We start from the raw sequence: 22572 nt of genomic DNA, 5'->3' as shown, positions 1-22572 counted from the left end.
CATAAAACAAAGCCTCTGACTTCGACTGCTTGGTCCCTCTCCTTTTGCAAAGCTGCTTATGCTTTCTCTGCATTGACAGTCTCTAGGTGTCCGTCATTCTCTGCACTGTCCACCAGTGAGCAGCAAAGCACCCCTTGCACTGCCAGGACCTGGGGTCTACCCGCTCCCAACTCTGAGCTCTGTCCCAGTCATTCCATGTCATCCTGACTGTGGTCCGTCTGGGGTCCCAGAAGCTTTGGGGCGGGATTTCTCAGTCTCCAAGTGTCCCTTCCCAGACGCCATTTCCCTGCCCTGGTTCTCATCACCAGCCTGCTGGTGCCTGCCCCTGGCTCGGGGATCCCTCTGCTCCTCCGGGGCTCCTCCATACTCATCTCTTCCCTCCTCGCTCCTTACATCTCCCCACACCTGTCCTTCCCTCCTTCTCCAATCCCCAAACCATTCCAAGTTTCTCACCCAAAAAACACTTCAGCTTGCCCTCTGTTTCTCTGCCTTCCTCCCTTCCGAGGCTCTCCTGCCCCCATCTTTCCCTCCAGCCTCAGAGCCAGGGACTCTTCGCTCATCTCCTGCCACTCACTGCCTTGGATTTCAGGCTGCAGCCACCCGACCTGTTCCTGGTTCTCTACCCAGCTCAGGCCATGGTACACCACCCCTCCCAGCTTTTGTCTGCGCCCTTTCTTCTGCTTAAGATTCCCTTCCGCCACCACCGCCCTTGCCCTCACCTCTTTGCTCAGCTTACCTTCTTCATCTTTCACCCTTCACCCCACCTTCAGGATCACCTCCTCCAGGAAGCTCTCTTGGCTTGGTGCCTCTCCTCTGCGTTCCCCCAGGGTCATGTACATTTCTCAGTCTAGCCTCCACAGCAAATTAGCCATTAGTGCCGCTCTTTCTCACAGTCAGGGAGCTTTCTGGGGCCAGGACGATATTTTATTTGACTTTGGGTTGCCAGTGTCTAGTGGGGAGCTTAGCACACAGTAAGCACTTGATACTTCCTTACAGGACTGAACAGAATTTTATCAGACAGAAACGACGTCTTTATTGAGGATCTACCACGTGCCCAATATCCTCAGGTATTATAGGGAAAACAAGGGACGTCAGGATAAAACACTTGCTTTCAAGGAGTTTGTGACCCTGTTGAGGGCAGATCTGGGAACAGGTTCGGGGAATGGCCACATATGACATTGGCAATCTGGGTCTCTGGTGCTGGAGTGGACGCTGTAGCTACGGGGGGCCCTTAAGAGTTTTGGAAAAGGGGGAGAAGACTGGGCAGAGAGGCTATGAGGACTGGAACAGGGCAAGGGCTGGGTGGGATCAGATGAAAGGAGGCTGGGCCAAACTCCGGGGTCAGGACCGTGAGCAAACGGAGAAACACGTTTCCAGAGAAGGTGAGCCGATTCACCTAGTTCTGCAATTACTCTCTGTGGGCGCTTCCAACGTCGGAGTTTAAGTGCAGTTTCCTTATTCTGGAAGCCAAACAGGAGCTGATGGTGTTCCCAGTTTTGCTGCTTGACTGGGAAAGTTTTACTGCACGCCAGGCTCTGCTGGGGCCAGTGAACTCTCCAGGCAAAGAGAGGAGGATGTTTCCGGCTTTGGGTCTTTCTAGTCATCATTGGAAGAGAACTCGGTCTCTTCTTGCTGAGCCTGGGAAACCAGGTGCATTTTAAACTAGGCTTTCTCCTTAATCAGCCAGGTACACCTACTACGTGCCAGTGTTGGTGATCTGCACCATGGGGGTCACAGAGGCCCAGGATTCGTTTCCTCCAAGACTAATGGATGTGACATGACCCCTACCTACACAAGCCTGCTGTGTACCAGATGAAGAGGCAGAGGAAGCACCAGGGCTGAGGCAGTCCAGGGAGGCTTCTAGGAGGTGGTGGGTCTTGATGGAACCTTGGAGAAATTAGACAGGCTGAAAGGTTAGAGAGATGGAGCCTTTTCTGGCAAGATCTTCTTAACTGAGAGTGACATCTTTTCCCTTCTAATATTTTCAAAACTGCTTTATTGAGATATAATTCGCATACCATACAATTTACCCATTTAAAGCATACAGTTCAGTGGTTTTTAGTATATTCCCAGATAATGGGTAACCGTCACCACAGTCAACTTCAGAACATTTTCACCATCCCCCAAAGTAACCCCATGAGCAGTTGCTCCCCATTTCCCCCAGTGTTGCCACCCCTAGCCCTCAGCAACCACTAATCTACTTCTGTCTGTATAGATTTGTCTATTCTGGGAATTTTGTATAAATGGAATAATATAATATGTGGTCTTTTGTGTCTGGCTTCTTTCACTTAGCGTGATGTTTTCAAGGTTCATCCATGTCGTAGCATATATTGGTACTTTATTCCTTTTTATTATTGAATAATATTTCATCGTGTGGCTATTATAGCACACATCATATCCTCAGGTATTATAGGGAAAACAGGGGACGTCAGGATAAAACACTTGCTTTCAAGGAGTTTGTGACCCTGTTGAGGGAAGATCTGGGAACAGGTTCGGGGAATGGCCACATATGAAATTGGCAATCTGGGTCTCTGGTGCTGAAGTGGATGCTGTAGCTACGGGGTACCCTTAAGAGTTTTGGAAAAGGGGAAACAAAATTACATCATTTTGTTTATCCATTCATTAGTTGCAGAACATTTGGGTTGTTTCCACTTTTGGGTTATTATGTAATATATATATATATATATATATATATATATATATATATATATATAATATTTTGTAATTCAATGCTGCTGTGAACATTCACATAGAAGTTTTGGTGTGGACGTGAGTTTTCATTTCTCTTGGGTAGATACTTTGGAATACAATTGCTGGGTCATATGGTAACTCTATGTTTAACCATCTGAGGAACTGCCAGACTGTTTTCCAAAGCAACTGCACTATTTTACATTCCCACCAGCAATGTATGGAGGTTTTAATTTCTCTACATCCTTGCCAACACTTACTATTATCTGTCTGTTTGATTATAGCCATCCTAGTGGATGTGAAATGGTACTTCATTATAGTTTTGATTTGAATTTCCCTGATGGCTAATGCTGTTGAGCATCTCTTCTTGTGCTTATTGGCCATTTGTATATCTTCTTTGGAGAAAAGTCTATTTGGATCCTTTGCCCATTTTTAAGTTGTGTTATTTGTCTTTTAGAGTTAAAAGAGTTCTTTATATATTCTAGATACAAGTCCCTTATCATATACATGGATTGCAAATATTTTCTCCCATTCTGTAGACTGTTTTTCACTTTCTTGCTGGTGTCTTCTGAAGCACAAAAGTATTTAATCTTGATGAAGTCCAATTTATCTATTTCTTTTTTTTTATTGCTGTAATTTTAGTGTCATATCTTAGAAGCCATTGACTAGTCCAAGGTCATAAAGATTTGCACCTATGTTTTCTTCTAAGGCTTTTATAGTTTTATCACTCACATTGAGGTATTTGATCCATTTTGGGTTAATTTTTGTATATGATGTGAGGTAGGGCTCCTTTCCAATTTTGGACTGAGTCGAACTGAGATCCCACCCACCTCCCCAGCTGGTGAGTAGTACTTTGCTCTTTGCACTTAGATCTCAGCTCAAACATTTTCTCCGGAGAGAAGCCTTACCTGACCATCTGTCTGAATTAGCCACCTCCCCTGCAGTTAGGTTTGGTCACTGCACTCCATTTTATTGGACCATCAGAAACAATTATATGTGTGTCTGATGCTCCATGAAAACAGACTGTCTGGCTCACTGCTGGTGTGTCCAGCACCTAGTGCACAGCCTGACACTCAACTGGTGCTCAGGACAATTTTTTGTGAGTGGAAGACATTTTGGTAAAGGACCTGTATTCCCAGTGGATTTTGCTAACTTTCTAAGTGTTTCTGACCTCCTGGAGTTGGAAGTTAGAGGGCTGAGTGGAAAGGGGTTTCCCAGCAATATCACAGCAGACAGGTGGTCACTCATCTCCTGCCCTGATGGTCCCATTACTTCACAGGACAGCCCCTTCCATCCTTGGGCAGCGCTGGTTGACAAGTTCTTCCTGACTTTGGGCAAGACCTGCTTTTCCATCATTTACATTCACTGTCTGCCACCTTCCTTTGGGTACAACTGGAGCTGACCCTCCCATACTGATAGTCCTTTAAATATTTGAAACCAGCTGTTGTGTGCCTCTTAAATGCCTTCTCTGGGTTCAGCACCTCTAATTCTTCCCGCTCTTCCTCCTGGAGGTGAAAAGGGCTGGACTCTGACCCCTGAGTCACTGATATAGGCCCCATTGAGGTGGGGACAGCCACAGGCTGCCGAAGAAAGTGAAGGCACAGCCACAGCTCACAACAAGTGAACCCCCATCTCCTTGTTTTCTTTTCCCCATTTGAGCTGGTGAATTCCAAAACTGGAGGCAGAATTTTGAGAAAAAGCACTGAATACAAACTCCCTAACTGGACCTCTTGAAGGCAGAGCTGACTCTTACTAGCACAAATTACACTATAATACTGCTTTCTACTTAAAGAGTATTTTTTCCAGCTAGTCCAGTGGTCTTTTTGGTATTGGTCCACCTTGAGTGGTTCTCAACCTGTAACAACGTGTAGACTTACCTGGGAGCTCTGAAAACTACCAAAGTCCACCCCAACTTCCTGGATTCTAATTTAAATGGTATACAGTAGGGTTGGCAGGCAGTATTTTTTATATATATAAATTTACTTATCTATTTTTGGCTGCATTGGGTCTTGGTTGCTGCAAGCAGGCTTTCTCTCTAGTTGCTGTGAGCAGGGGCTACTCTTTGTTGCGATGCGCGGGCTCTAGGTGCACAGGCTTCAGTAGTTATAGTACGCAGGCTCTAGAGCACAGGCTCAGTAGTTGCGGCACACGGGCTTAGTTGCTCTGCGGCATGTGGGATCTTCCCGGACCAGGGCTTGAACCTCTGTCCCCTCCATTGGCAGGCAGATTCTTAACCACTGCGCCACCAGGGAAGTCCCAGCAGACAGTATTTTTAAAGCACTCCAGGTGATGGTATATGTAGACAGTGTTGCAGACCTTGGCTTCAAGAGCTCAGCATTGAACTTGAAATCCCCTACCTACCCAAGAATGAAGACATATTGGATGTTGGCAGAATATCTAGGAGCTGGCGCTAGCCAAAGGACAAGCTAAGAGAACACAATTGTTTTGTAAGATGGAAATCTTATTTAAAATTTTGAAAGCCAGGGCTTCCCTGGTGGCTCAGTGGTTAAGCCAATGCAGGGGACACGGGTTCAAGCCCTGGTCTGGGAAGATCCTACATGCCGTGGAGCAACTAAACCTGTGCGCCACAACTACTGAGCCTGCGCTCTAGAGCCCGCGAGCTACAACTACTGAGCCCGTGTGCCACAACTACTGAATCCCGCGCACCTAGAGCCCGTGCTCCGCAGCAAGAGAAGCCACCGCAATGAGAAGTTCGCGCACCACAACGAAGAGTAGCTCCCGCTCGCCGCAACTAGAGAAAGCCCGTGCACAGCAACGAAGACCCAACGCAGCCAAAAGTAAATAAATAAAATAGATACAACATTAAAGAAATAAAAAATGTTTAAAAAAATAAATTCTGAAAACCAGACATAGTCAAAAGAAATAAAATAATAAAGAAATGTATAAAGTGAAACTATTCGATTTCTCCTTAACCCAAGTAACCACAATTATCAGTTTCTTACATTTTTCCAGATATGTAAAATGTACATGTATGTGCTCATGCACAAACCCCCATACTCACCTCCCCCGAAATCTAACTGTATTGTATACATACTGTTTTTTAATGTGTTTCATTCTTTTCTCGATATACTGTGAACATTTTCCCTTAATGACACAGAAAGAGCCCCCTTATCTTTAACAGGTGTAGGAATCATAATTTATTCGACCATTTTTTAAATCGATAGACAGTCAACATTCCTCATATTTTGCTGTTCCAAACAGCACTGCATGAACATCTTTATGTATATAAACACACACACACACACACACACACACACAGACACACACATCCACACACTTGTGTGGATAAATTCTTAGAGGTAAAATTGCTGAGTCAAAGGGAATGCTGGTTTGGGGCAGGTATTGCCAAAATGCTCTCTAAAAAGATTGTTCCAGTCTACCCCATGCAACAAAATTCCTAGTGACAGCAATTCTCCTTGTGTCCAAAGTCGAGCTTTGCTGAGCACAGCAGAGAGGAAGGTGTGAGTGTGTCAGATGGTGGGGAGGAAAAGGTGGGGTCACTTCCCCTGCGGGCTCTGTGTGAAGGAAGCCTCTGGCCTTGCCTGCCTGCTGTGTTTCCCAGGAAGAGGAAACCAAGCTGTGTGTGTTAACCTTTGCCTTGCTCCCCAGGGTGTGACGGGGGAACGGGGCATGGTCACAGGATGTGTGTGTCCAGGTCATCAGGCCTGGGTCAGCCATTGATTTGGGAGTGTGTGGGGCTAGAATCCTTTCTAACCCTTTCCTAGATCCTCTGGGCTGCGTCCAAGCCCCTTGGAAGCCCAGGAGTGTGATCCTTTCTGTGGTTTGGGAGAGGATACGTTGGTTTAAGGTTTCCAGGACTCTAGCTCCTGAATGTCTATATGCATCTAGAGTTTTTCTCAATTTCCACAGTAGGTAGAGCCTCCTTCCTCTAGCCTGGACACCCCGCCACCCTCTCTGGGCTCCTGGGCATAACCCAAGACATCCATGCCCACCGATTGCTGGGCCTCTCCATTGGAGCCCCTCTGATTCAAGGTGGTCAGACATATTTTCTCTGATGAGCTGGCTTGGGAACAGAGGAAGGTGGCAGGGCTGGAGGGAGGGAGGTACAAAGGTTCAACCACGTGCCCTCAGGTACTCTAGAGAACGAGCAGTGGGGACCACACCCAGAGCCCCAGAAACCGCAATGCCTTCCTTTCTTGACTCTGGGCTCATTGGTGTCTCCAGAAACTTCTAGGGAAGAGGCTAAAACTCCAAGAGCGCAGAAGACTGTGCTAGGCACTTTGAAGGGGATGGTGGGGAAGAGAGGTGACGTTTATTGAGCAGCTACAGTGTCCCAGGCTCCGTGGTTGTGCTTTGCTTGTGTTCTCATTAATCTTCACAGTGAAGCAGGTGTTAACCACCCCCATTTTATAAATGGGGAGTGGAGGCTCAGAGAGAGTAACAACTTTTCATGTAGTCAATCGGATTTTTTTTTTTTTTTTTGGCCACACCATGAGGCATGCGGGATCTTAGTTCCCCCACCAGGGATCGAACCCATGCCCCCTGCGGTGGAAGGGTGGAGTCTTCACCACTGGACCGCCAAGGAAGTCCCTAGCCAATCAGATTGATTCTAAACTGTGCAAAATAGAGTGCTGGTCCCCATAGAGGGCTCCTTACCCCCCTGCCTCAGGGTGGCCTCAGTACTGACCGATGGGTCTCCTGCACGTGGAGCAGCCAACTGACAGAGCAGATCCTTGTGGCAAGGGCTCTGCCTGGCTCCAGGCAGTCCGGTGTAGTTATCAAAGAGGACGAAGTGGTCAGGCTACAGCAGTCAACACTGCATTTGAACCTGAGCTCCACCACCTGCCATGGGACCTCAGGCAGATCAGGTATTTCTTGAGGTGTCTTCATTTGTCAACTGGAGACAATAACAACACTTTCCTCACAGAATCAATGTAAGGATTAAGTGAGATCATCTGGATAAAGTGCTTAGCAAGGCCTGGAATGCAATAAGTGATCAATAAACAGACGTGGCTATTATTTTTGTTCCTAATGAAACTAGTTCCTGCATTTAAGAAAAAGGTTTGTGGGCTTCCCTGGTGGCGCAGTGCTTGAGAGTCCGCCTGCCGATGCAGGGGACACGGGTTCGTGCCTCGGTCCGGGAAGATCTCACATACCGCGAAGTGGCTAGGCTCGTGAGCCATGGCCGCTGAGCCTGTGCGTCTGGAGCCTGTACTCTGCAACGGGAGAGGCCACAGCAGTGAGAGGCCCGCGTACCACAAAAAAAAAAAAAAAAAAAAAAAAGAAAAAGAAAAAGGTTTGTAAAAAACTGGCTCTTCCCGCTGTTTCTGTCCTAGTTCTGGTGGCTGTAAGGACAGAGCTTCGACAGCTGAATCTTTTTTAAGGTCCACATAGGGTTTGTAAATCCTGGGAGCTCCTACTTTGCACACTCATTTCCTGTCCAGGAAACATGAAAAAAAAAGCCTCCGACCCCGAGGGGCTTGCTACAGCCCGTCCATCCTTTCAGCGGGGTGCTCCTGAGGATGGCCATTGTTTTCCCAGCCCTGGGCAGCACAGTTATTTTTGCTCCTCTAGTTTCCCAGGCCAGGCTTGTTATTAGTAGTGGGATATGTGTGTGTGTGTGTGTGTGTGTGTGTGTGTGTGTGTTACCCTGCCCATCTGTGTCCCTGTTTCTCACATCCTGCTCCCCTCCTACTCCTATTCCTGGTGTCATGATCCAAGTCTCAGGGCAAAGGGAAAGAAGTCAGTTCACCCCCTCCCTCTTCCTGAGTATCTAAATAGCAAAGGTTCACTGGGCGCTTCCCATGTGCCAGGCCCTGTGCTGGGCGCCCCCATGTGCTTCATCACATTTAACGGGAAGATCCCTTTATAAACCACACTTTGCAGCTAAGGAGACCCTGACTCAGGCTAAGCCAAAGGCTAAGCCACATGCCCAAGCCCACACAGCAGAGAAATGTTGAAGCTAAAATTTAAATCCATCAAATGCTTTCAAAGCCGTCTTCCTCCTCCATGATGCCAGTGCTGCCTTTGGTCCTTTCTGAGCCTCACTTTTTGGCATCCCATCGCTCCATCTTATACTGTTTCCCTACTTGGTTTCAGTGTGAGTCTGGCTGCCGCAGCTGAGCTGTAAGGGCCTGGAGGTCGGGGACTTTGCCTCATCTTTAGAGTGGCACAAAACCAGGCACCGGGCAAGCACTCACTTGACATTAGCTGGTTACTTCGTTCCTTCACTTACTTACATTAAATGAGTGCGTCCTAGGTGTAAAGTCTTGCTGGGCGTTAGGATGCCATAATCTGCCTTCAGGGAGCTTGTGTGCTAATGGGGAGATACAGGGTTAGATCACAAATCCTCACAACAGCCCCAAAGTGAAGTAACCACTGTTACCCCATCTTGCAGAGGAATAAATGGAGGCACCAGCAATATGGACGCTTCCTCCAAACCCTCTTGCTTATGCATTGCCCTCAAAATTAAATAAACAATCGAGGCCCATGATTCATGCAAATGACGGCAGGCACTGAGTGTGATGAGTACGGACCAAACACTCTTGAAGGTGTTTGATACAGTTTAAGAGCCTGCTGAATATCCCCTCCTCCAAATCCCCTTAAAAGCCCTTTTTCCAAATGCAAATCAAAACCACAATGAGGTATCACTTCACACCTGTCAGAATGGCTATTATCAAAAAGACAACAAATAAGTGTTGGCGAGGATGTGGAGAAACAGGAACACCTCATGCATCGTTGGTGGGGATGTAAATTGGTGCAGCCACTTTGGAAAGCAGTGTAGAGGTTCCTCAAAAAATTAAAAATAGAGCTACCATAGGATCCAGCAATTCCACTTCTGGGTATTTATCTGAAGAAAACGAAAACAGTAATTAGAAAAGATACATGCACCCTTATGTTCATTGCAGCATTATTTACAATATTCAAGATAGGGAAGCAACCTAAGTGCCCATCAACAGATGACTAGATAAAGAATATGTTTTATATATAAAGACACACACACACACAAATATATATATAAAATGGAATGTTACTCAGCCATAAAGAGAATGAAAAAATATATAATATGTAAATATAATATATAATATAAATATATAATGTAAATTAATGTAATATATATTGGGTTTCCGTATGATGTTATGGAAAAACCCGAACGAACCCTTTGGCCAACCCAGTATTTACTCAGCCATAAAGAGGATGAAAATGAAATCTTACCATTTGTGACAACATGGATGGACCTAGTGGGTATTTTGCTAAGTGAAATAAGATGGAGAAAGACAAATACTGTATGATTTCACTTATATGTGGAATCTAAAAAACAAACAAAACAATGAACAAACAACAGAAACAGTCATAGATACAGAAAACAAACAGGTGGTTGCCAGAGGGGAGGGGATGGGGGAGGAGAGAAATAGGTGAGAGAGATTAAGAAGTAAAAACTTTCAGCTACAAAATAAATGAGTCACAGGTATGAAATTACAGCATAGTAAATATAGTCAATAATTGTGTAATACCTTTGTATGCTGACAGATGGTAACTAGACTTATCGTGGTGATAATTTTGAAATGTGTAGAAATATCGAATCACTGTATTGTGTACCAGGAAGTAAAATAGTGTTGTAGGTCAATTATACTCATAGAAAAAGGGATCAGATTTCTGGTTACCTGAGGAGGGTAGGTGGAGGGGGAATTGGATGAAAGGTACAAATTCCCAGTTATAAGATAAATAAGTACTAGTGATATAATGTGCAACATGAGAAATATAATTAACACAGCTGTACGTTTTATATGAAGGTTGTTAAGAGTAAACCCTAAGAGTTCTCATCACAAGGAAAAACATTTTCTACTTCTTTGATATTATATCCATATTACATGACGGATGTTCAGTACACTTACTGTGGCAGTCATTTCATGATGTATCTAAGTCAAATCATTAGGCCGTACAACACCTTAAACTTATACCATGTTGTATGTCAATTATATCTCAATGAAACTGGAAGGAAAAAAGCTCTTTTCCCAGATGAGAACCATTTGACGCAGGCCTGCAGTGATGGCATCTGTGTTTGGAGGTGATTGGTGGATCGTGGTTCTGGGAGGAGCCTTCTGCTGGCCACACACCCTGTCTCTGGCAGAGCCTTTCTGAGGTTTGCTTCTGCTGCATTTGCTGTGACTGCTCCATAAACATGAGGTCCAGAGGGAGCCTGAATAGGATGCTCTGAGGTCTGAAAGTCTCCACCACCTGGTCATTAATCCTGTAGTGGATCTGTGTGTGTGTGTGCTGGGGTGGAGGCTACCCCCCAAGTCCAGACTTCTAAGTGCTGCTTGTTCCCCAAATTTGCAGTGTCACTACCCTTCCCACCCCAAGAACAATCACCCACCCCAGAGGAAGTGTCAGAATTTTAAAGGACCACACCCCGAGGGTGCTCAGAAACTTTATCCAGGTGGCCACAGGCCATTGAACTTAATTTTGCTGGCAGGGTTTTGGGTTGGCAAAGACCTTTGCACTGAACCGGATGTATTTTATATTCTGCCCCTTGGCCACTGGGGATTTGCTTCAGGAGTGGGGGGCAGTCCCCAAGTGTTGCTGCTAGCGACCTCTTTGGTTCTTCAAACCCAGTGGATTTTCACTCATTAGCCAGCCAGTCGTATTTCAGTGTGCCCAGCGGACTGGCAGGCCCAGAGCACCTCAGGGGATCAGGGAACACAGTTGCTGCCCATGGAGAGACCTGAGAGGACATAGTGACCCACCTGAAATAGACAGGGACACAGCACGTGTCCAGTGCTGGGTCATTCTGAGCCAACAATTAGTAAACAAAGGCAGATCTAATAACTGGCTAGTTGTGAAAAACAGACTATGAGCACAAGAGATGGCCCCAGACTTGCTAGGCTGGTGGTCCCAGGTCAGATGATGAAATCTGGGGCGCTTTCAATTTGGATGCAGCCAAGTGTTGTCAAGATGGGTCTTTGATACTGGGGCCCCTGATGCTTATTGGTGGGGGGGGTCAGTGGGCCCCAGCAGGGAGGAGAAGGGACATCAGCCCAGCATATGGTGGAGCCACTTGCTCTGGGAGCAGCAGCCCTGGGGTCCTCTGCCCTGCTGGGTGGTCTGCATCTTGAGGATCAGCCCAGCCTAATTTGGGACTCCCTTGCCCATGATAGGACTTAGTACACGGGGCCCTTTGAATAGAAGGTTAGAGCCTATTGGTACCTTAGGGCTGCCATCATCTTCTTGGGGAAGAACGTGATGAACTTCTCCAGTAGGAAGCCAGAGCAGCGATCATGTCCCTAAATGTAAACTCCCCTTTACTGGCTGTTGGAATGTGTTCATTCAGACTTCTGAACAGTCCATCTCAAACATTAAGCATCCCCCCATCTAGAAGATTTGGGAAAGTTGAGGAGCTGGGTCCCGAGAAGATACCGTAACCTCAAGGGCCCTGGAAAGCACTGACAACCTACCCACGGGACAAGGTGCTGTGTCCTGGCCAGAACCATTCTGTATGCATTAGAAGGAGGCTTGAGAAACTGATTTGGGGATGGGGGGATGTGAGTCGGGCTGGAATTTTGTGTATCATTTGCTCATCTGGAGTGGTCATCTAGGATGGTCAAATCGCATTAGAAGGAGATGCTCCTTTATCTGTGTGCCTGCAGCCTGGAGCCAGGGTGCACAGTTTGGGATGCAGAGGATAGGCTAGATTTTGACCCCTACTTGTCCCGGGCAGTCTTTGGACAGTGAGCAACTTATACAACTATATGCGACGGCCCTAGTCCTAGCCAACTGGTCCCACCCTGTGTTGCTGTGAGCCGGTGAAGGAAGATTGTCATTGAGTTTCCATGTGGCCTGGGGCCAGGGGCAGCTGGCAGGGGTCCAGGGGAAAAAGGCCTCCTTAGTAAACTGAGCCACAGTGCCACAAAGGTAGAGGATTTCCCCCACGGTTCCTAACTCCTTGTCTCTAACTGTACTTTTCATCAGTACAGGGAGCAATGGGTACTTACTGGCACTTTCTAATTAAACAGGGGCAGGTCCCAGGCCTTCTAGGAATGATTAGGCCGTAACTTTGGGTCGTTAATTGGTCCCAGCCCTGGTCTGATCATGGACCTCCCTCCATGGAAACTGGGCTGGGCTTCATTCTCAGTGCTCTGGCGCTGAGCTGCGGGTCTGATGTGCATCAAGGCCACTTCCTTGTTGAAAGGAGCAGGACTTGGAAGTCTCAGAAGCCTCAGACATTTCTGGGCCAAATGAGCTGAGCAGATGGGAGGCAGCCCAAGATGGCCTTGGAATGGGTGGGCTGGCGGGACCGAGGCATCGTGGAGCTTCTGTACTTGTGTCTGTGGTGGAGACCCTCCTCGGAAGAGGGTGAGCGTGACAGGTGAACTTGAGACTCTGGGGCTTCCTCTCCAGGGGTGGCTGGATGCAATTTCTAGATGCTTGTCATCTGCCTGAAGTGACCAGAGATGGGGTAATAGAATCCATGAGTTTTTAAAATCCAGAAGGAAGGGAAACTCCACCCAGGAAACATAACTCCAAGTAAAGTGTGTGGATGCAGGGTGTTTAATTGCAAACCTTTCTTGGAACCAGCTGCTGGGTAACATTATCTTGGTCGCTCCTGCAGCCAGAGGAGAGTTTATCTGGGCCCCTGACGTAGCCCGGTAAACAGAGCTGGCTTTCTCCAGTGACCTCTGCCCTGTCCCCCTTGCCCTCCACCTGCTCTTTCTCTGCGGTTTATCGCTAGGGGCTCCAGCACAGCCAGCTCAGGGAGGCTTGAGAAACTCTGATTTGGGGATGGGGGAATGTGAGTCGGGCTGGAATTTTGTGTATCATTTGCTCACCTGGAGTGATCATCTAGGATGGTCAAGGTTTGGAAGAAAGCAGACAAGCGTACAGCCCAGATGAGGGAAAGGGGCCTGGAGGTTGTCCACAGATCCTCTGGGCTTACCTCCGGGGAAGTCTCTGACCGTTTCCTCAACTCAGGCTTTACACTGTTTTTCCAGGAAGGTAGGCTGGGGGTGGGGCTGGGAGGCTCTGGCCAATCGCAGAGGTTTGGGAGAACCAGGGGGTGGAGGCTCATTTCCCCGCCCCCACCTGTAAGTCACCAGAGGCCTGTCTCCCTTGTGGGTTCAGGTCAAGTGTTAGATAGTGACAATGCCCTGTGACTCTTCAACTGTTTTAATAGTAAAGGAAGAAGGACTTTTCTAGGGCAGGTGTACGCCGGTCATGTGCTGATTAGTCCTAGACTAGGAATTAGGAGGTCTGGGTTCTGTCCCAGCTCCACCACTAACGGGGTGAGCACACCTGCAATGAAACCAACATAGTGGATCAGGCCCCGTAGCCCCGAAGGCTGTGCCCATAGAATAGAGGAAGAGCCTGAGGGTCTGTGAGGCTGGGCTGAGGTCTCACAGCCAATGATAAGGAAGGTCCTAAGAGTGAAACCCGGGAGTGGCTGACTCCAGGCTCTGTGCCTTTTCCTTGGCAAATTACCATCCTCGGTCCTAGGTTCCTCTTCTGCAAAAGGAGAGGCCTCCCAGCTGCCAGAGGCAGTGAGCCTGTGATTAATTCTCCCTGGGAGGTGAAGGGAAGCCCCTAATTACTAGGGAGGATGGAGCATGGGTCATGTTAAGCCCCAGTTAAGCCCTTCCTCTGGGTCCCACTTGGTTGGCCAGGGAGAAAGACTACTGTCTAATGGCCTGCGAGCAAGTGCAGGCTCTCTCCCGAGAGGGCCCAGTCACTTGGGGCCTCCCTACGGTTCATCTGCCTGGGCAGAGGTCAGGAAGACAGCACCTGTCATGCACAGCATCTGTGGGAAGGGGAGATGCAGGTGGGAGGGGAGATGTAGCTGGCAGGATTTGGGAGTCAAGGAGCTGGGGGTCAGCAGGGGGGATGGGGTGGGCTATAACCCCTGTGAGAAACCCAAGAGCATCCTGCCACAGTCGGTGAAGCCAGTTGTGTATGAGAGTTTCCTCTGTGTCTGTCTGGTTTTGTAGCATTCTTAACCGTTGACCTCTGTCTGGGCCAAGTTCTGTCTCTTCTTGGTCTCAGGCTCTCAGAATTAGCCTTCCTCCCCCATGTTCCTCAAGGGTTGTACAGACTTTTCAGATTACCCAAAACTTTATTTTTAAAAATGCCATTCAGTCCTCATCAAGTAGTTTGATTAAATATTCCCACTCCTGAATTTACATATAGGGAGACAGTCCAGTGTGGTTAAGAGCATAGGGATTAGACTCAGCTGGACCTAGGTTCAATCCTTTGCTCTGTATTTTCCTAGCTGTGTGACCTTGGGCAAGTTATTTGGCTTCTCTGAACCTCAACTTCCTCTTGTGCAAAATGGGGATCACAATGGTAGCTACCTCTTGGGCTGAAGATTAAATGAGCTAATGCATATGACTGCTTTACACTGTGCTGGCACATAGTAACCATTACCTAAATGGTTTCTACAATTTATTGTGTGAGATATATGTTTATATATGATATAAAGCAAAGCATATCCCTATATATTTATTTATGTTAGTTTATTTGGGGCTTGTGAGGTTAGGGATGGCCTTTTCACTTTATGGTCTTTCTTAATTAGGATCACATAAAACATGTCATATCATAAATATCCCATTTCAGGGTGGCAACACTCAGCTGTATTTGCTTTGCTTTATGGCGCTCTCCTTGGGTGTGTTTCAGAACAAACACTCCACACGGCACGAGGCTGACTCTGTGACACAGAGATCGGAGGGGAGAAGGGACTAGATTCAGAGCTCATTTCTTTGACTGTTAACTGAGCAGCCAAACATAAAGCCTCATACTCCTGTGTGCAGAACCCTTGCTATGAAGTAAATGTTTGTGCCTTCCCCCTCCCCTCCCCTCAAATCCACATGTTGAAGCCCAGATCCCCAGTATGATGGTGTCTGAGTTGGGGCCTTTGGGAAGTAATTAGGTTCAGGTGAGGTCACAAGGATGGAGCCCCAATGATGGGATTACTGCCCTTATAAGAAGAGGAAGGGACTAGAGCTCACTCTGTCTTCAGCATGTGAAGACACAACAGAAGTCGGCCATCTGCAAACCAGGAGGAAGGTTCCACCAGGAACCTTGATCTGGGACTTCCAGCTTCCATGACTGTGGGAAATAAATGTTGTTGTCTAAGTCACCCATCTATGGAATTATATTTTAGCAGCCTGAGCAGACCAAGAGAGCCCTGCTCCAGGCATGTGGTGAAGTCAGCCAGTCTGATGCCAAGGTTTCCAAATTCTCCTTCTCTTTGCTAATATCCCCTCCTTCTCACAGTGGCTGTGACCCTGACCTCTCTGGCCACTTTGTTCTCCTCTCTGATGGAGTCCCCTCAGACCTCCTGAATCAGAATCACTAGGCAGAGTCCCGGGAATATGGGTTTTTAGGGAGGTCTGCAGGTGATTCTGGTGGACGGGGCATCCTGGCAGGGGAACCAGTGCTGTGACCTACAGCAGCTCATTCTCCTCTGAGGGAGGAAACAGGTGGAGGTCTCGCCCACGTCTTAACCCTGGGTCACCCTCCTTTAATGCTGTGCTTGGAGACATCACAACAGGCACTGTGGGGAAGTTCAGCGGAGTAACCTTGAGGTTGTGTGAGGGGACCCTCCCTCTAACTGAAGCCTCTCCCAGGAAGGCGTGTCTTTGGTGTGAGTTCAGATAAGAGGGACAGAAATGGTGGGAAAAATAGGACAGATTGTGTGGGCCTGGGACTTTCTCTCCTTCTCCAGTTTGGAGTCCCACCCACCTCCTTGGCTAGGTGAGCCTTCCAGAATGGCCTGGGGCAGTGGTCCAGAGCCTGATTGAGCACTGGGAACTGGGGTGACATTGGGAATGGGGTCCTGAAATGCCTTCATTTCAGAAAAGTTTACAAATCTTCCATGTGCTAATTTCTCTCCTGTAAATCTACCTCTCATCCAGAAGGTCAGTTTGGTTGTTCAATGGAGCAGAATGATTCCTGAGCACCCACTCAGTGCCAGACGCAGAGCTAAGGCTTAGGGACACTGGGATGCACCACACATCTCTGAAATGCTTACAGTCTCCTGAAGTGGGTTCAGAGTGTGTTCTGAGGGTCAACTGTGGCAGAATGACCTGGAGTGGGTTTTTTAAAACATAGATGCCCAATTTCAACAAATGTACCACTCTAGTGAGGGATGTTAGTAATGGGAGAGGCTGTGCATGTGTGGGGGTGGGGATATATGGGCCTTCTGCTCAGTTTTTCTGTGAACCTAAAACTGCTCTATAAAAATTGTTGAAAAGAATAAAATGTAGATGCCTCCAAAACCCAGGTCTACTTATGCAGAATTTCAGAGGGTGGGGTCCTGACATCTGCAATTTTGGAAGGCCCTTTGCAGAATCTCATTCACCGTAAAGTTTGAGAACCAGTGGAAATAAGCTACTTAAATTTTTAAACAACCCCAAATTTATGTTCATTGTATAAAATACACATAAACAAGAAGAAGAAAATTAAAACCACTTGTAACCTTACCCTCCTAAGAAAATCATCCTTAGCATTTTATTGAATACCCTTCTAGGTGTGTGTGTGTGTGTGTGTGTGTATTTAGACACATGTGTAGCATCCATGTGTACCTGACACGGTGCTAAAGCCCTGGGGACAAAGATGAGAAAAAGAATGGTCCTGGTGTGGAACACCCACAGTCATGTTAAATGATGCCTGGCACAGCTTGAGGCCCTGCTTTAGTCACCCACTCACCTGCTCTTATCTTTTCCCCACAGGTGTACATCATTAACGTGACCTGGTCCGACTCCACATCCCAGACCATCTACCGAAGGTACAGCAAGTTCTTTGACCTGCAGGTGAGTGGGTCTGAGCTCGGATGGTTCCTGGTTCCACATGAAGTGGCCTGAGTGTCTGGTGGGTTGGCCTCTCTCATGTCCTCACTCATCCAGAGAATCCCCTTCCCAAGCTCTCAGGGTCAGAGTCTAGGCAGAGCAGAGGGACAGAAGAGGGGACCTCGGCGGTCAAGCTGGGTTGGGCTCAGTCTTGGATAATGCAGGCAGATACTTGGGGCTTTGTTGGCTTCCTCAGATGGTCTTAACAGTCATGCTTTGTTACCCTCCTTCGTCTGGAGGGTGGGAAACCAGGGCGGAAAGGTGGGAGGTTGGCCGTGGGTGCTGTGTACTTGAGCAGACATGTGTCTGTAAACATCCAGGGTGAGACACAAGCCACCACATCATTGCAGGCAAAGAAAAGCAAACACACAGAAAAGACTGAAACGGAAAATAAGCAGTTTCTTGAACTACAGACACAAATGGGGCATACCACTGTGTCTGTGTAACCAAATAAGGCTCTTATCTCCCTGTTTGTACAAGTGTATGATATGTGTGTCTCTCTAACACACCCAGGCATGTCACACAGGGGGATGGTAGCATGGATCCACAATTCCATTGTAGACAACTCCCTTGATGTCAACTAATTTGATTAGGCCTCTTTAGGTTACAAGTAATAGTTTTACACTCATACTGGCTTAGACAAAAAGGAGACTTGGTTGGAAGGATATACCAGGGAAGCTTATGCAGTCAACCAGATGGTGGAAAGGGGAGAGAGGCAGTGGCTTCAGGAACACCTGAAACCAGGGCTGCTCTCCCTCTGTCTTGTCTTGGCTTCTCTCTGGGTACTGTCATCAGTAGTTCAGCTGTCAGTAGCTCCCAAATTTCATATCTTGTGGTTCCCAACAGCAGAGAGATGGACTCTCTCCCAGTTCCAAATTGAAAAATCCCAGGCAAGACTCTGATTGGCCTGACTTGGGTCAGGTGCCCTCTCTGCACTAATCACTACTGTCTAGGGTAGACAGACATGAACACAGACATGGCCATTAGGGGGCCCACCCCTGTTTATCAAAGGCAGGCACCAGACAAGGCAGAATCATTGAGAGTTAGGCAGCAACCCTTCCTATACCAGGAAGGGAAAGCTGAGAGGTTCTAGATTCTTCCTTAGGGCTATGAGCCTGGTTTAGGCCTATAAAAACACAAAGAAGAGACATCCACTGCTGGCCCTCACCAAGGTCCACTCCTTCCTTTGCAGGCCTCTGGTGGTGAGTCATGTTGGAGAGGCCAGGCTTGCATGTTTGCCTCCAAGTACCTGACTTTATCCCATTGTCATTATGGCTCTATCTATGAGTCAAGGGTGAGCCAGCTCCCTGCATTACAAATCCTCTCTTAATCTAACAATATGGGATTGGAAGCCACACCTTACCCTCCTGCCTTCTTCCTCTTCCCCCATCAACTCTGTCCAGTCTCCTCACGTCCTTCCGGCATAAACTGTTGGGATTTGCTGATACCCCATCAATGGGTGTAGTGTGCTGGACAGGAAATGATCACTTAGTTGGGGAGAGGGAACCCTGAAAGGACTCATTGATGAGCCAGAGGGAAACTCTCAAATCAGAACTTTTCTTCCCCCTCTTTTCTGTTCTATTCCCCTACCCCCTCCCTAGTTACAGAATCTCACAGGAAAAGAATGCCGCTCCCCCCACTTCTCCCTTGCCTGGAGGGCTCATTTCCTGTGTGTGGAGAGGGGACACATGGCATGAAGCAGCTTGTACGATGCACTGGCCCTAGTCATGAGCATGGCCAGGCCTGTCCATGTGGGTCATTGTTACCCTGTAGATGCAGTTTGGAAAGGGGTTGGGATGGTTCTTTGGAATTTAACCTTTCAACCAAGCATTTTTGGGAACCCATTTTTCAGAACTTGACATGATGACTTGTAGTGGCCTTCATTTTAGAAAGCGTTTCTTATTTATCAGGATCTCTGATTTTAATATGGCATTCCTATAGAGGAATGGCATTGCTAATTCCGCCTCTGGTCACTGGTGGCCCTCAGAACTCAGCTTGGAGCTTAGGCACTGGGGACACATTGCCTGGGACCAGTTACTGGCTCTGTCACTCTGTAACTCCAGAGAGGTTCCTTCCTTAGCTTCTCCATTTTCTCATCTGTAGAATGAACGTTCAAATGGTACCCACCCAGTAGGGTTGTTGTGAGGATGAAATGAGCAAATCCATGTTTTCCCCGAAACATAGTTGTCTAGTGAGTTACTTGGTGTTAACAGGTGACAAGGATGCTGGGCTGCCTGGCTGAAGGGTCTGGGGGCTTAGTGCCTCCTGTCATGGTGTTGCTTTCTTGTTTTCATCCCTTGGCTTCACTGTGCTGCGTTGCTGCTCAGTGCCCAGGCCTGTGTCTGAGTGTTCAGAGTCCCACAGGCTCTCTCTGGAGCTTGCCACTGGGACAGGACAGAGTGAGTTGGGAGTAGGGGTGTGACCCGTAGAGTGCTATTCTCACAATCCTTTTGCTCCTTCCCTTTTGGGCTGAGGCCCACCTTGGAACCCTGCAAGTACTGCGCGGACTAAGCCAGCCTGGGGAAAGCTGCCTAACTGGCTTTACTAACTCATGGTTCTGGGCTTTCTGGGGACTGGGATACTTTTTTTAAGTATAAGTATATCCCATAGATTGCAGAAGATATACTAAAAAGTTATTCATTGGGACTTCCTTGGCAGCCCAGTGGTTAAGAATCTGCGCTTCCACTGCAGGGAGCACAGGTTTGATCCCTGGTCAGGGGAACTAAGATCCTGTATGCCACATGGTGCAGCCAAAAAAAAATTTTTTTAAGTTATTCATTGTTTATTTGAAATTCATGTTTTATCCTTTGTCCTGTATTTTTCACTTGCTGAATCTGGCAGCCTTAGCCTGGCTGTGCATGGCAAGGGTGGAAGTATAAAGGTGAGGAAGCCAGGCTGGCTCGCGGTAAGAGTGAATTGGCCTTTGCCAAGGCCTCCACCACATTTGCATTTTTGCAAGGCAGAAGTGGCACAGGTGGAGGGACACTCATTTGAGAAGGACAAGGTCCCTTCCTTCTAGGAGTCTGTATCTAGTGGGGAAATAGACTTTTAAGCAATTTAGTCCACTGTAGATGAAATAAATACTAGATTGAGGTACAAGTAACATGCCAGGGGATGAAGAGGAAGGAAAGAGCATCCTTCTTGGGAGGGGGCAACTAAGAAGATGCCCATATTTTTTTTAATTAATTAATTAATTAATTTTTATTTATTTTTGGCTGCACTAGATCTTTGTTACTGCGCACGGGCTTTCTCTAGTTGGGGCGAGCGGGGGCTCCTCTTCGTTGCGGTGCGCGGGCTTCTCATTGTGGTGGCTTCTCGTGTTGCGGAGCACGGGCTCTAGGCACACAGGCTTCAGTAGTTGTGGCACGCGGGCTCTAGAGCGCAGGCTCAGTAGTTGTGGCACACGGGCTTATGGTATGTGGGATCTTCCCAGACCAGGGCTCCAACCCATGTCCCCTGCCTTGGCAGGTGTATTTTTTTTTTTTTTTGCGGTATGCGGGCCTCTCACTGTTGTGGCCTCTCCCGTGGTGGAGCACAGGCTCCGGACATGCAGGCTCAGCGGCCATGGCTCACGGGCCCAGCTGCTCCACAGCATGTGGGATCTTCCCGGACCGGGGCACGAACCCGTGTCCCCTGCATCGCCAGGCGGACTCTCAACCACTGCGCCACCAGGGAAGCCCAAACCCCTAAACTCTCCAATGGTTTTGGAGGAGAAGTTTTTTGTTTTTTTGTTTTTTGCGGTATGCAGGCCTCTCACTGTTGTGGCCTCTCCCATTGCGGAGCACAGGCTCCGGATGCGCAGGCTCAACGGCCATGGCTCACAGGCCCAGCCGCTTCGCGGCATGTGGGATCTTCCCGGACCAGGGCACGAACCCATGTCCCCTGCATCGGCAAGCGGAGTCTCAACCACTGCACCACCAGGGAAGCCCAGGCAGGTGTATTCTTAACCACTGCACCACCAGCCCTGCCCATATGGTTTTGATTGGTGACAGCGGCCTAGAGTGATATAGCCACTACCTCCACTCCAGTTTGAGGGGATTTGGTTGCTTTTTGAGATTTATAGTTATCAAGGTAAAGTATGTCCCTAACTTATTTCTTAGTTTGTTCGTTCATTTATGCGTACTTGTCTGCCTCCTCTCCATCTGTCCATCCATCTGTCCATCTGCGCATCTATCCATCCATCCATCTATCCATCTATCCCAATCTATCCAGTCTTAAGTGCCTGCCTTCTGTGTCCCAGGAAGGATGCCAGGCTCTGGGTGGGGATTTATTGGTGAGCAAAAGCAGATCTGGTTACTGCTTTTATGGGACTTACAGCTTAATGAGGAAAGACAGATTTTAGTTTAAAAATGTATATACATATTATTTTATGTGATTCCAAATGCTACAGAGAGAAGCACCGTAGACATATTATAGGGAAACCTTATACTCTGGTATCAGAGCAGACTTCCCTGAAGAAGTAAGTTTATCTGACAGACCAATGAGTTATTTTATTTTATTTTGGGGGCTCAGGGTTTCTTTTGTGCATCTTTCCAGACAAGCATGAATGTACATATACAATTCGAATAACCCACTTGGTCATTCACACCCCCCTGAAATCCTTCCAAGGGCACTAGGATAAGACCCTCTACTCTGCCCAAAACCTTCTTCTCTTCCCATGTTTCTTCCTTGAGCCTTCAGACCCAGTGGTTCTGCCACCTTCTCACTCAAGGGGCTGTGGACCCAGCCCCTCTTCCTACCCGCTGGGAAGCACCAGGTATGGAACCTTTAGACTTGTGCTGTCCAATGCAGTAAGCCACCAGCCACATGTGGCTAGTTACGTTTAAATTTAAGTTAATTTAAAAACTTAAAGATCAAATTTTAAAAATTCAATTAAGTTCAATTAATTTTTTTAAAATGAAATGAAATTTAGTTTCTTCGTCATACTTGCTGCATTGCAAGTGCCCAAGAGCCACAGTGGCTAATGGCTACGTACCAAGCAGATACAGAACATTTCTACCATCACAGGAAGTTCTATTGGACTGTGCTGCCTCTGACCATCGGGGACACACAGCAGGCTCGATCT

The 22572-nt window shown here is 47.6% G+C and overlaps 1 protein-coding gene across 2 annotated transcripts in view; it reads left to right on the top strand.

Moving 5' to 3' along the window:
- The window catches only part of SH3PXD2A (SH3 and PX domains 2A), a 246787-nt gene that overhangs the window by 36773 nt on the left and 187442 nt on the right, over nt 1–22572 (top strand). For both annotated transcript variants that reach the window (XM_082601531.1, XM_082601527.1), the window contains exon 2: nt 17391–17471. In XM_082601531.1, the coding sequence (XP_082457657.1) occupies nt 17391–17471 (81 nt within the window). The remainder of the gene's footprint in view (nt 1–17390; nt 17472–22572) is intronic.

Source organism: Mesoplodon mirus (genome assembly GCF_964341445.2).
Source record: "Mesoplodon mirus genome assembly, chromosome: 2".
NCBI lineage: Eukaryota > Metazoa > Chordata > Mammalia > Artiodactyla > Ziphiidae > Mesoplodon > Mesoplodon mirus.
The sequence above is the reverse complement of the archived record's forward strand: the minus strand, read 5'-3'. Positions and strand labels throughout refer to the sequence as shown.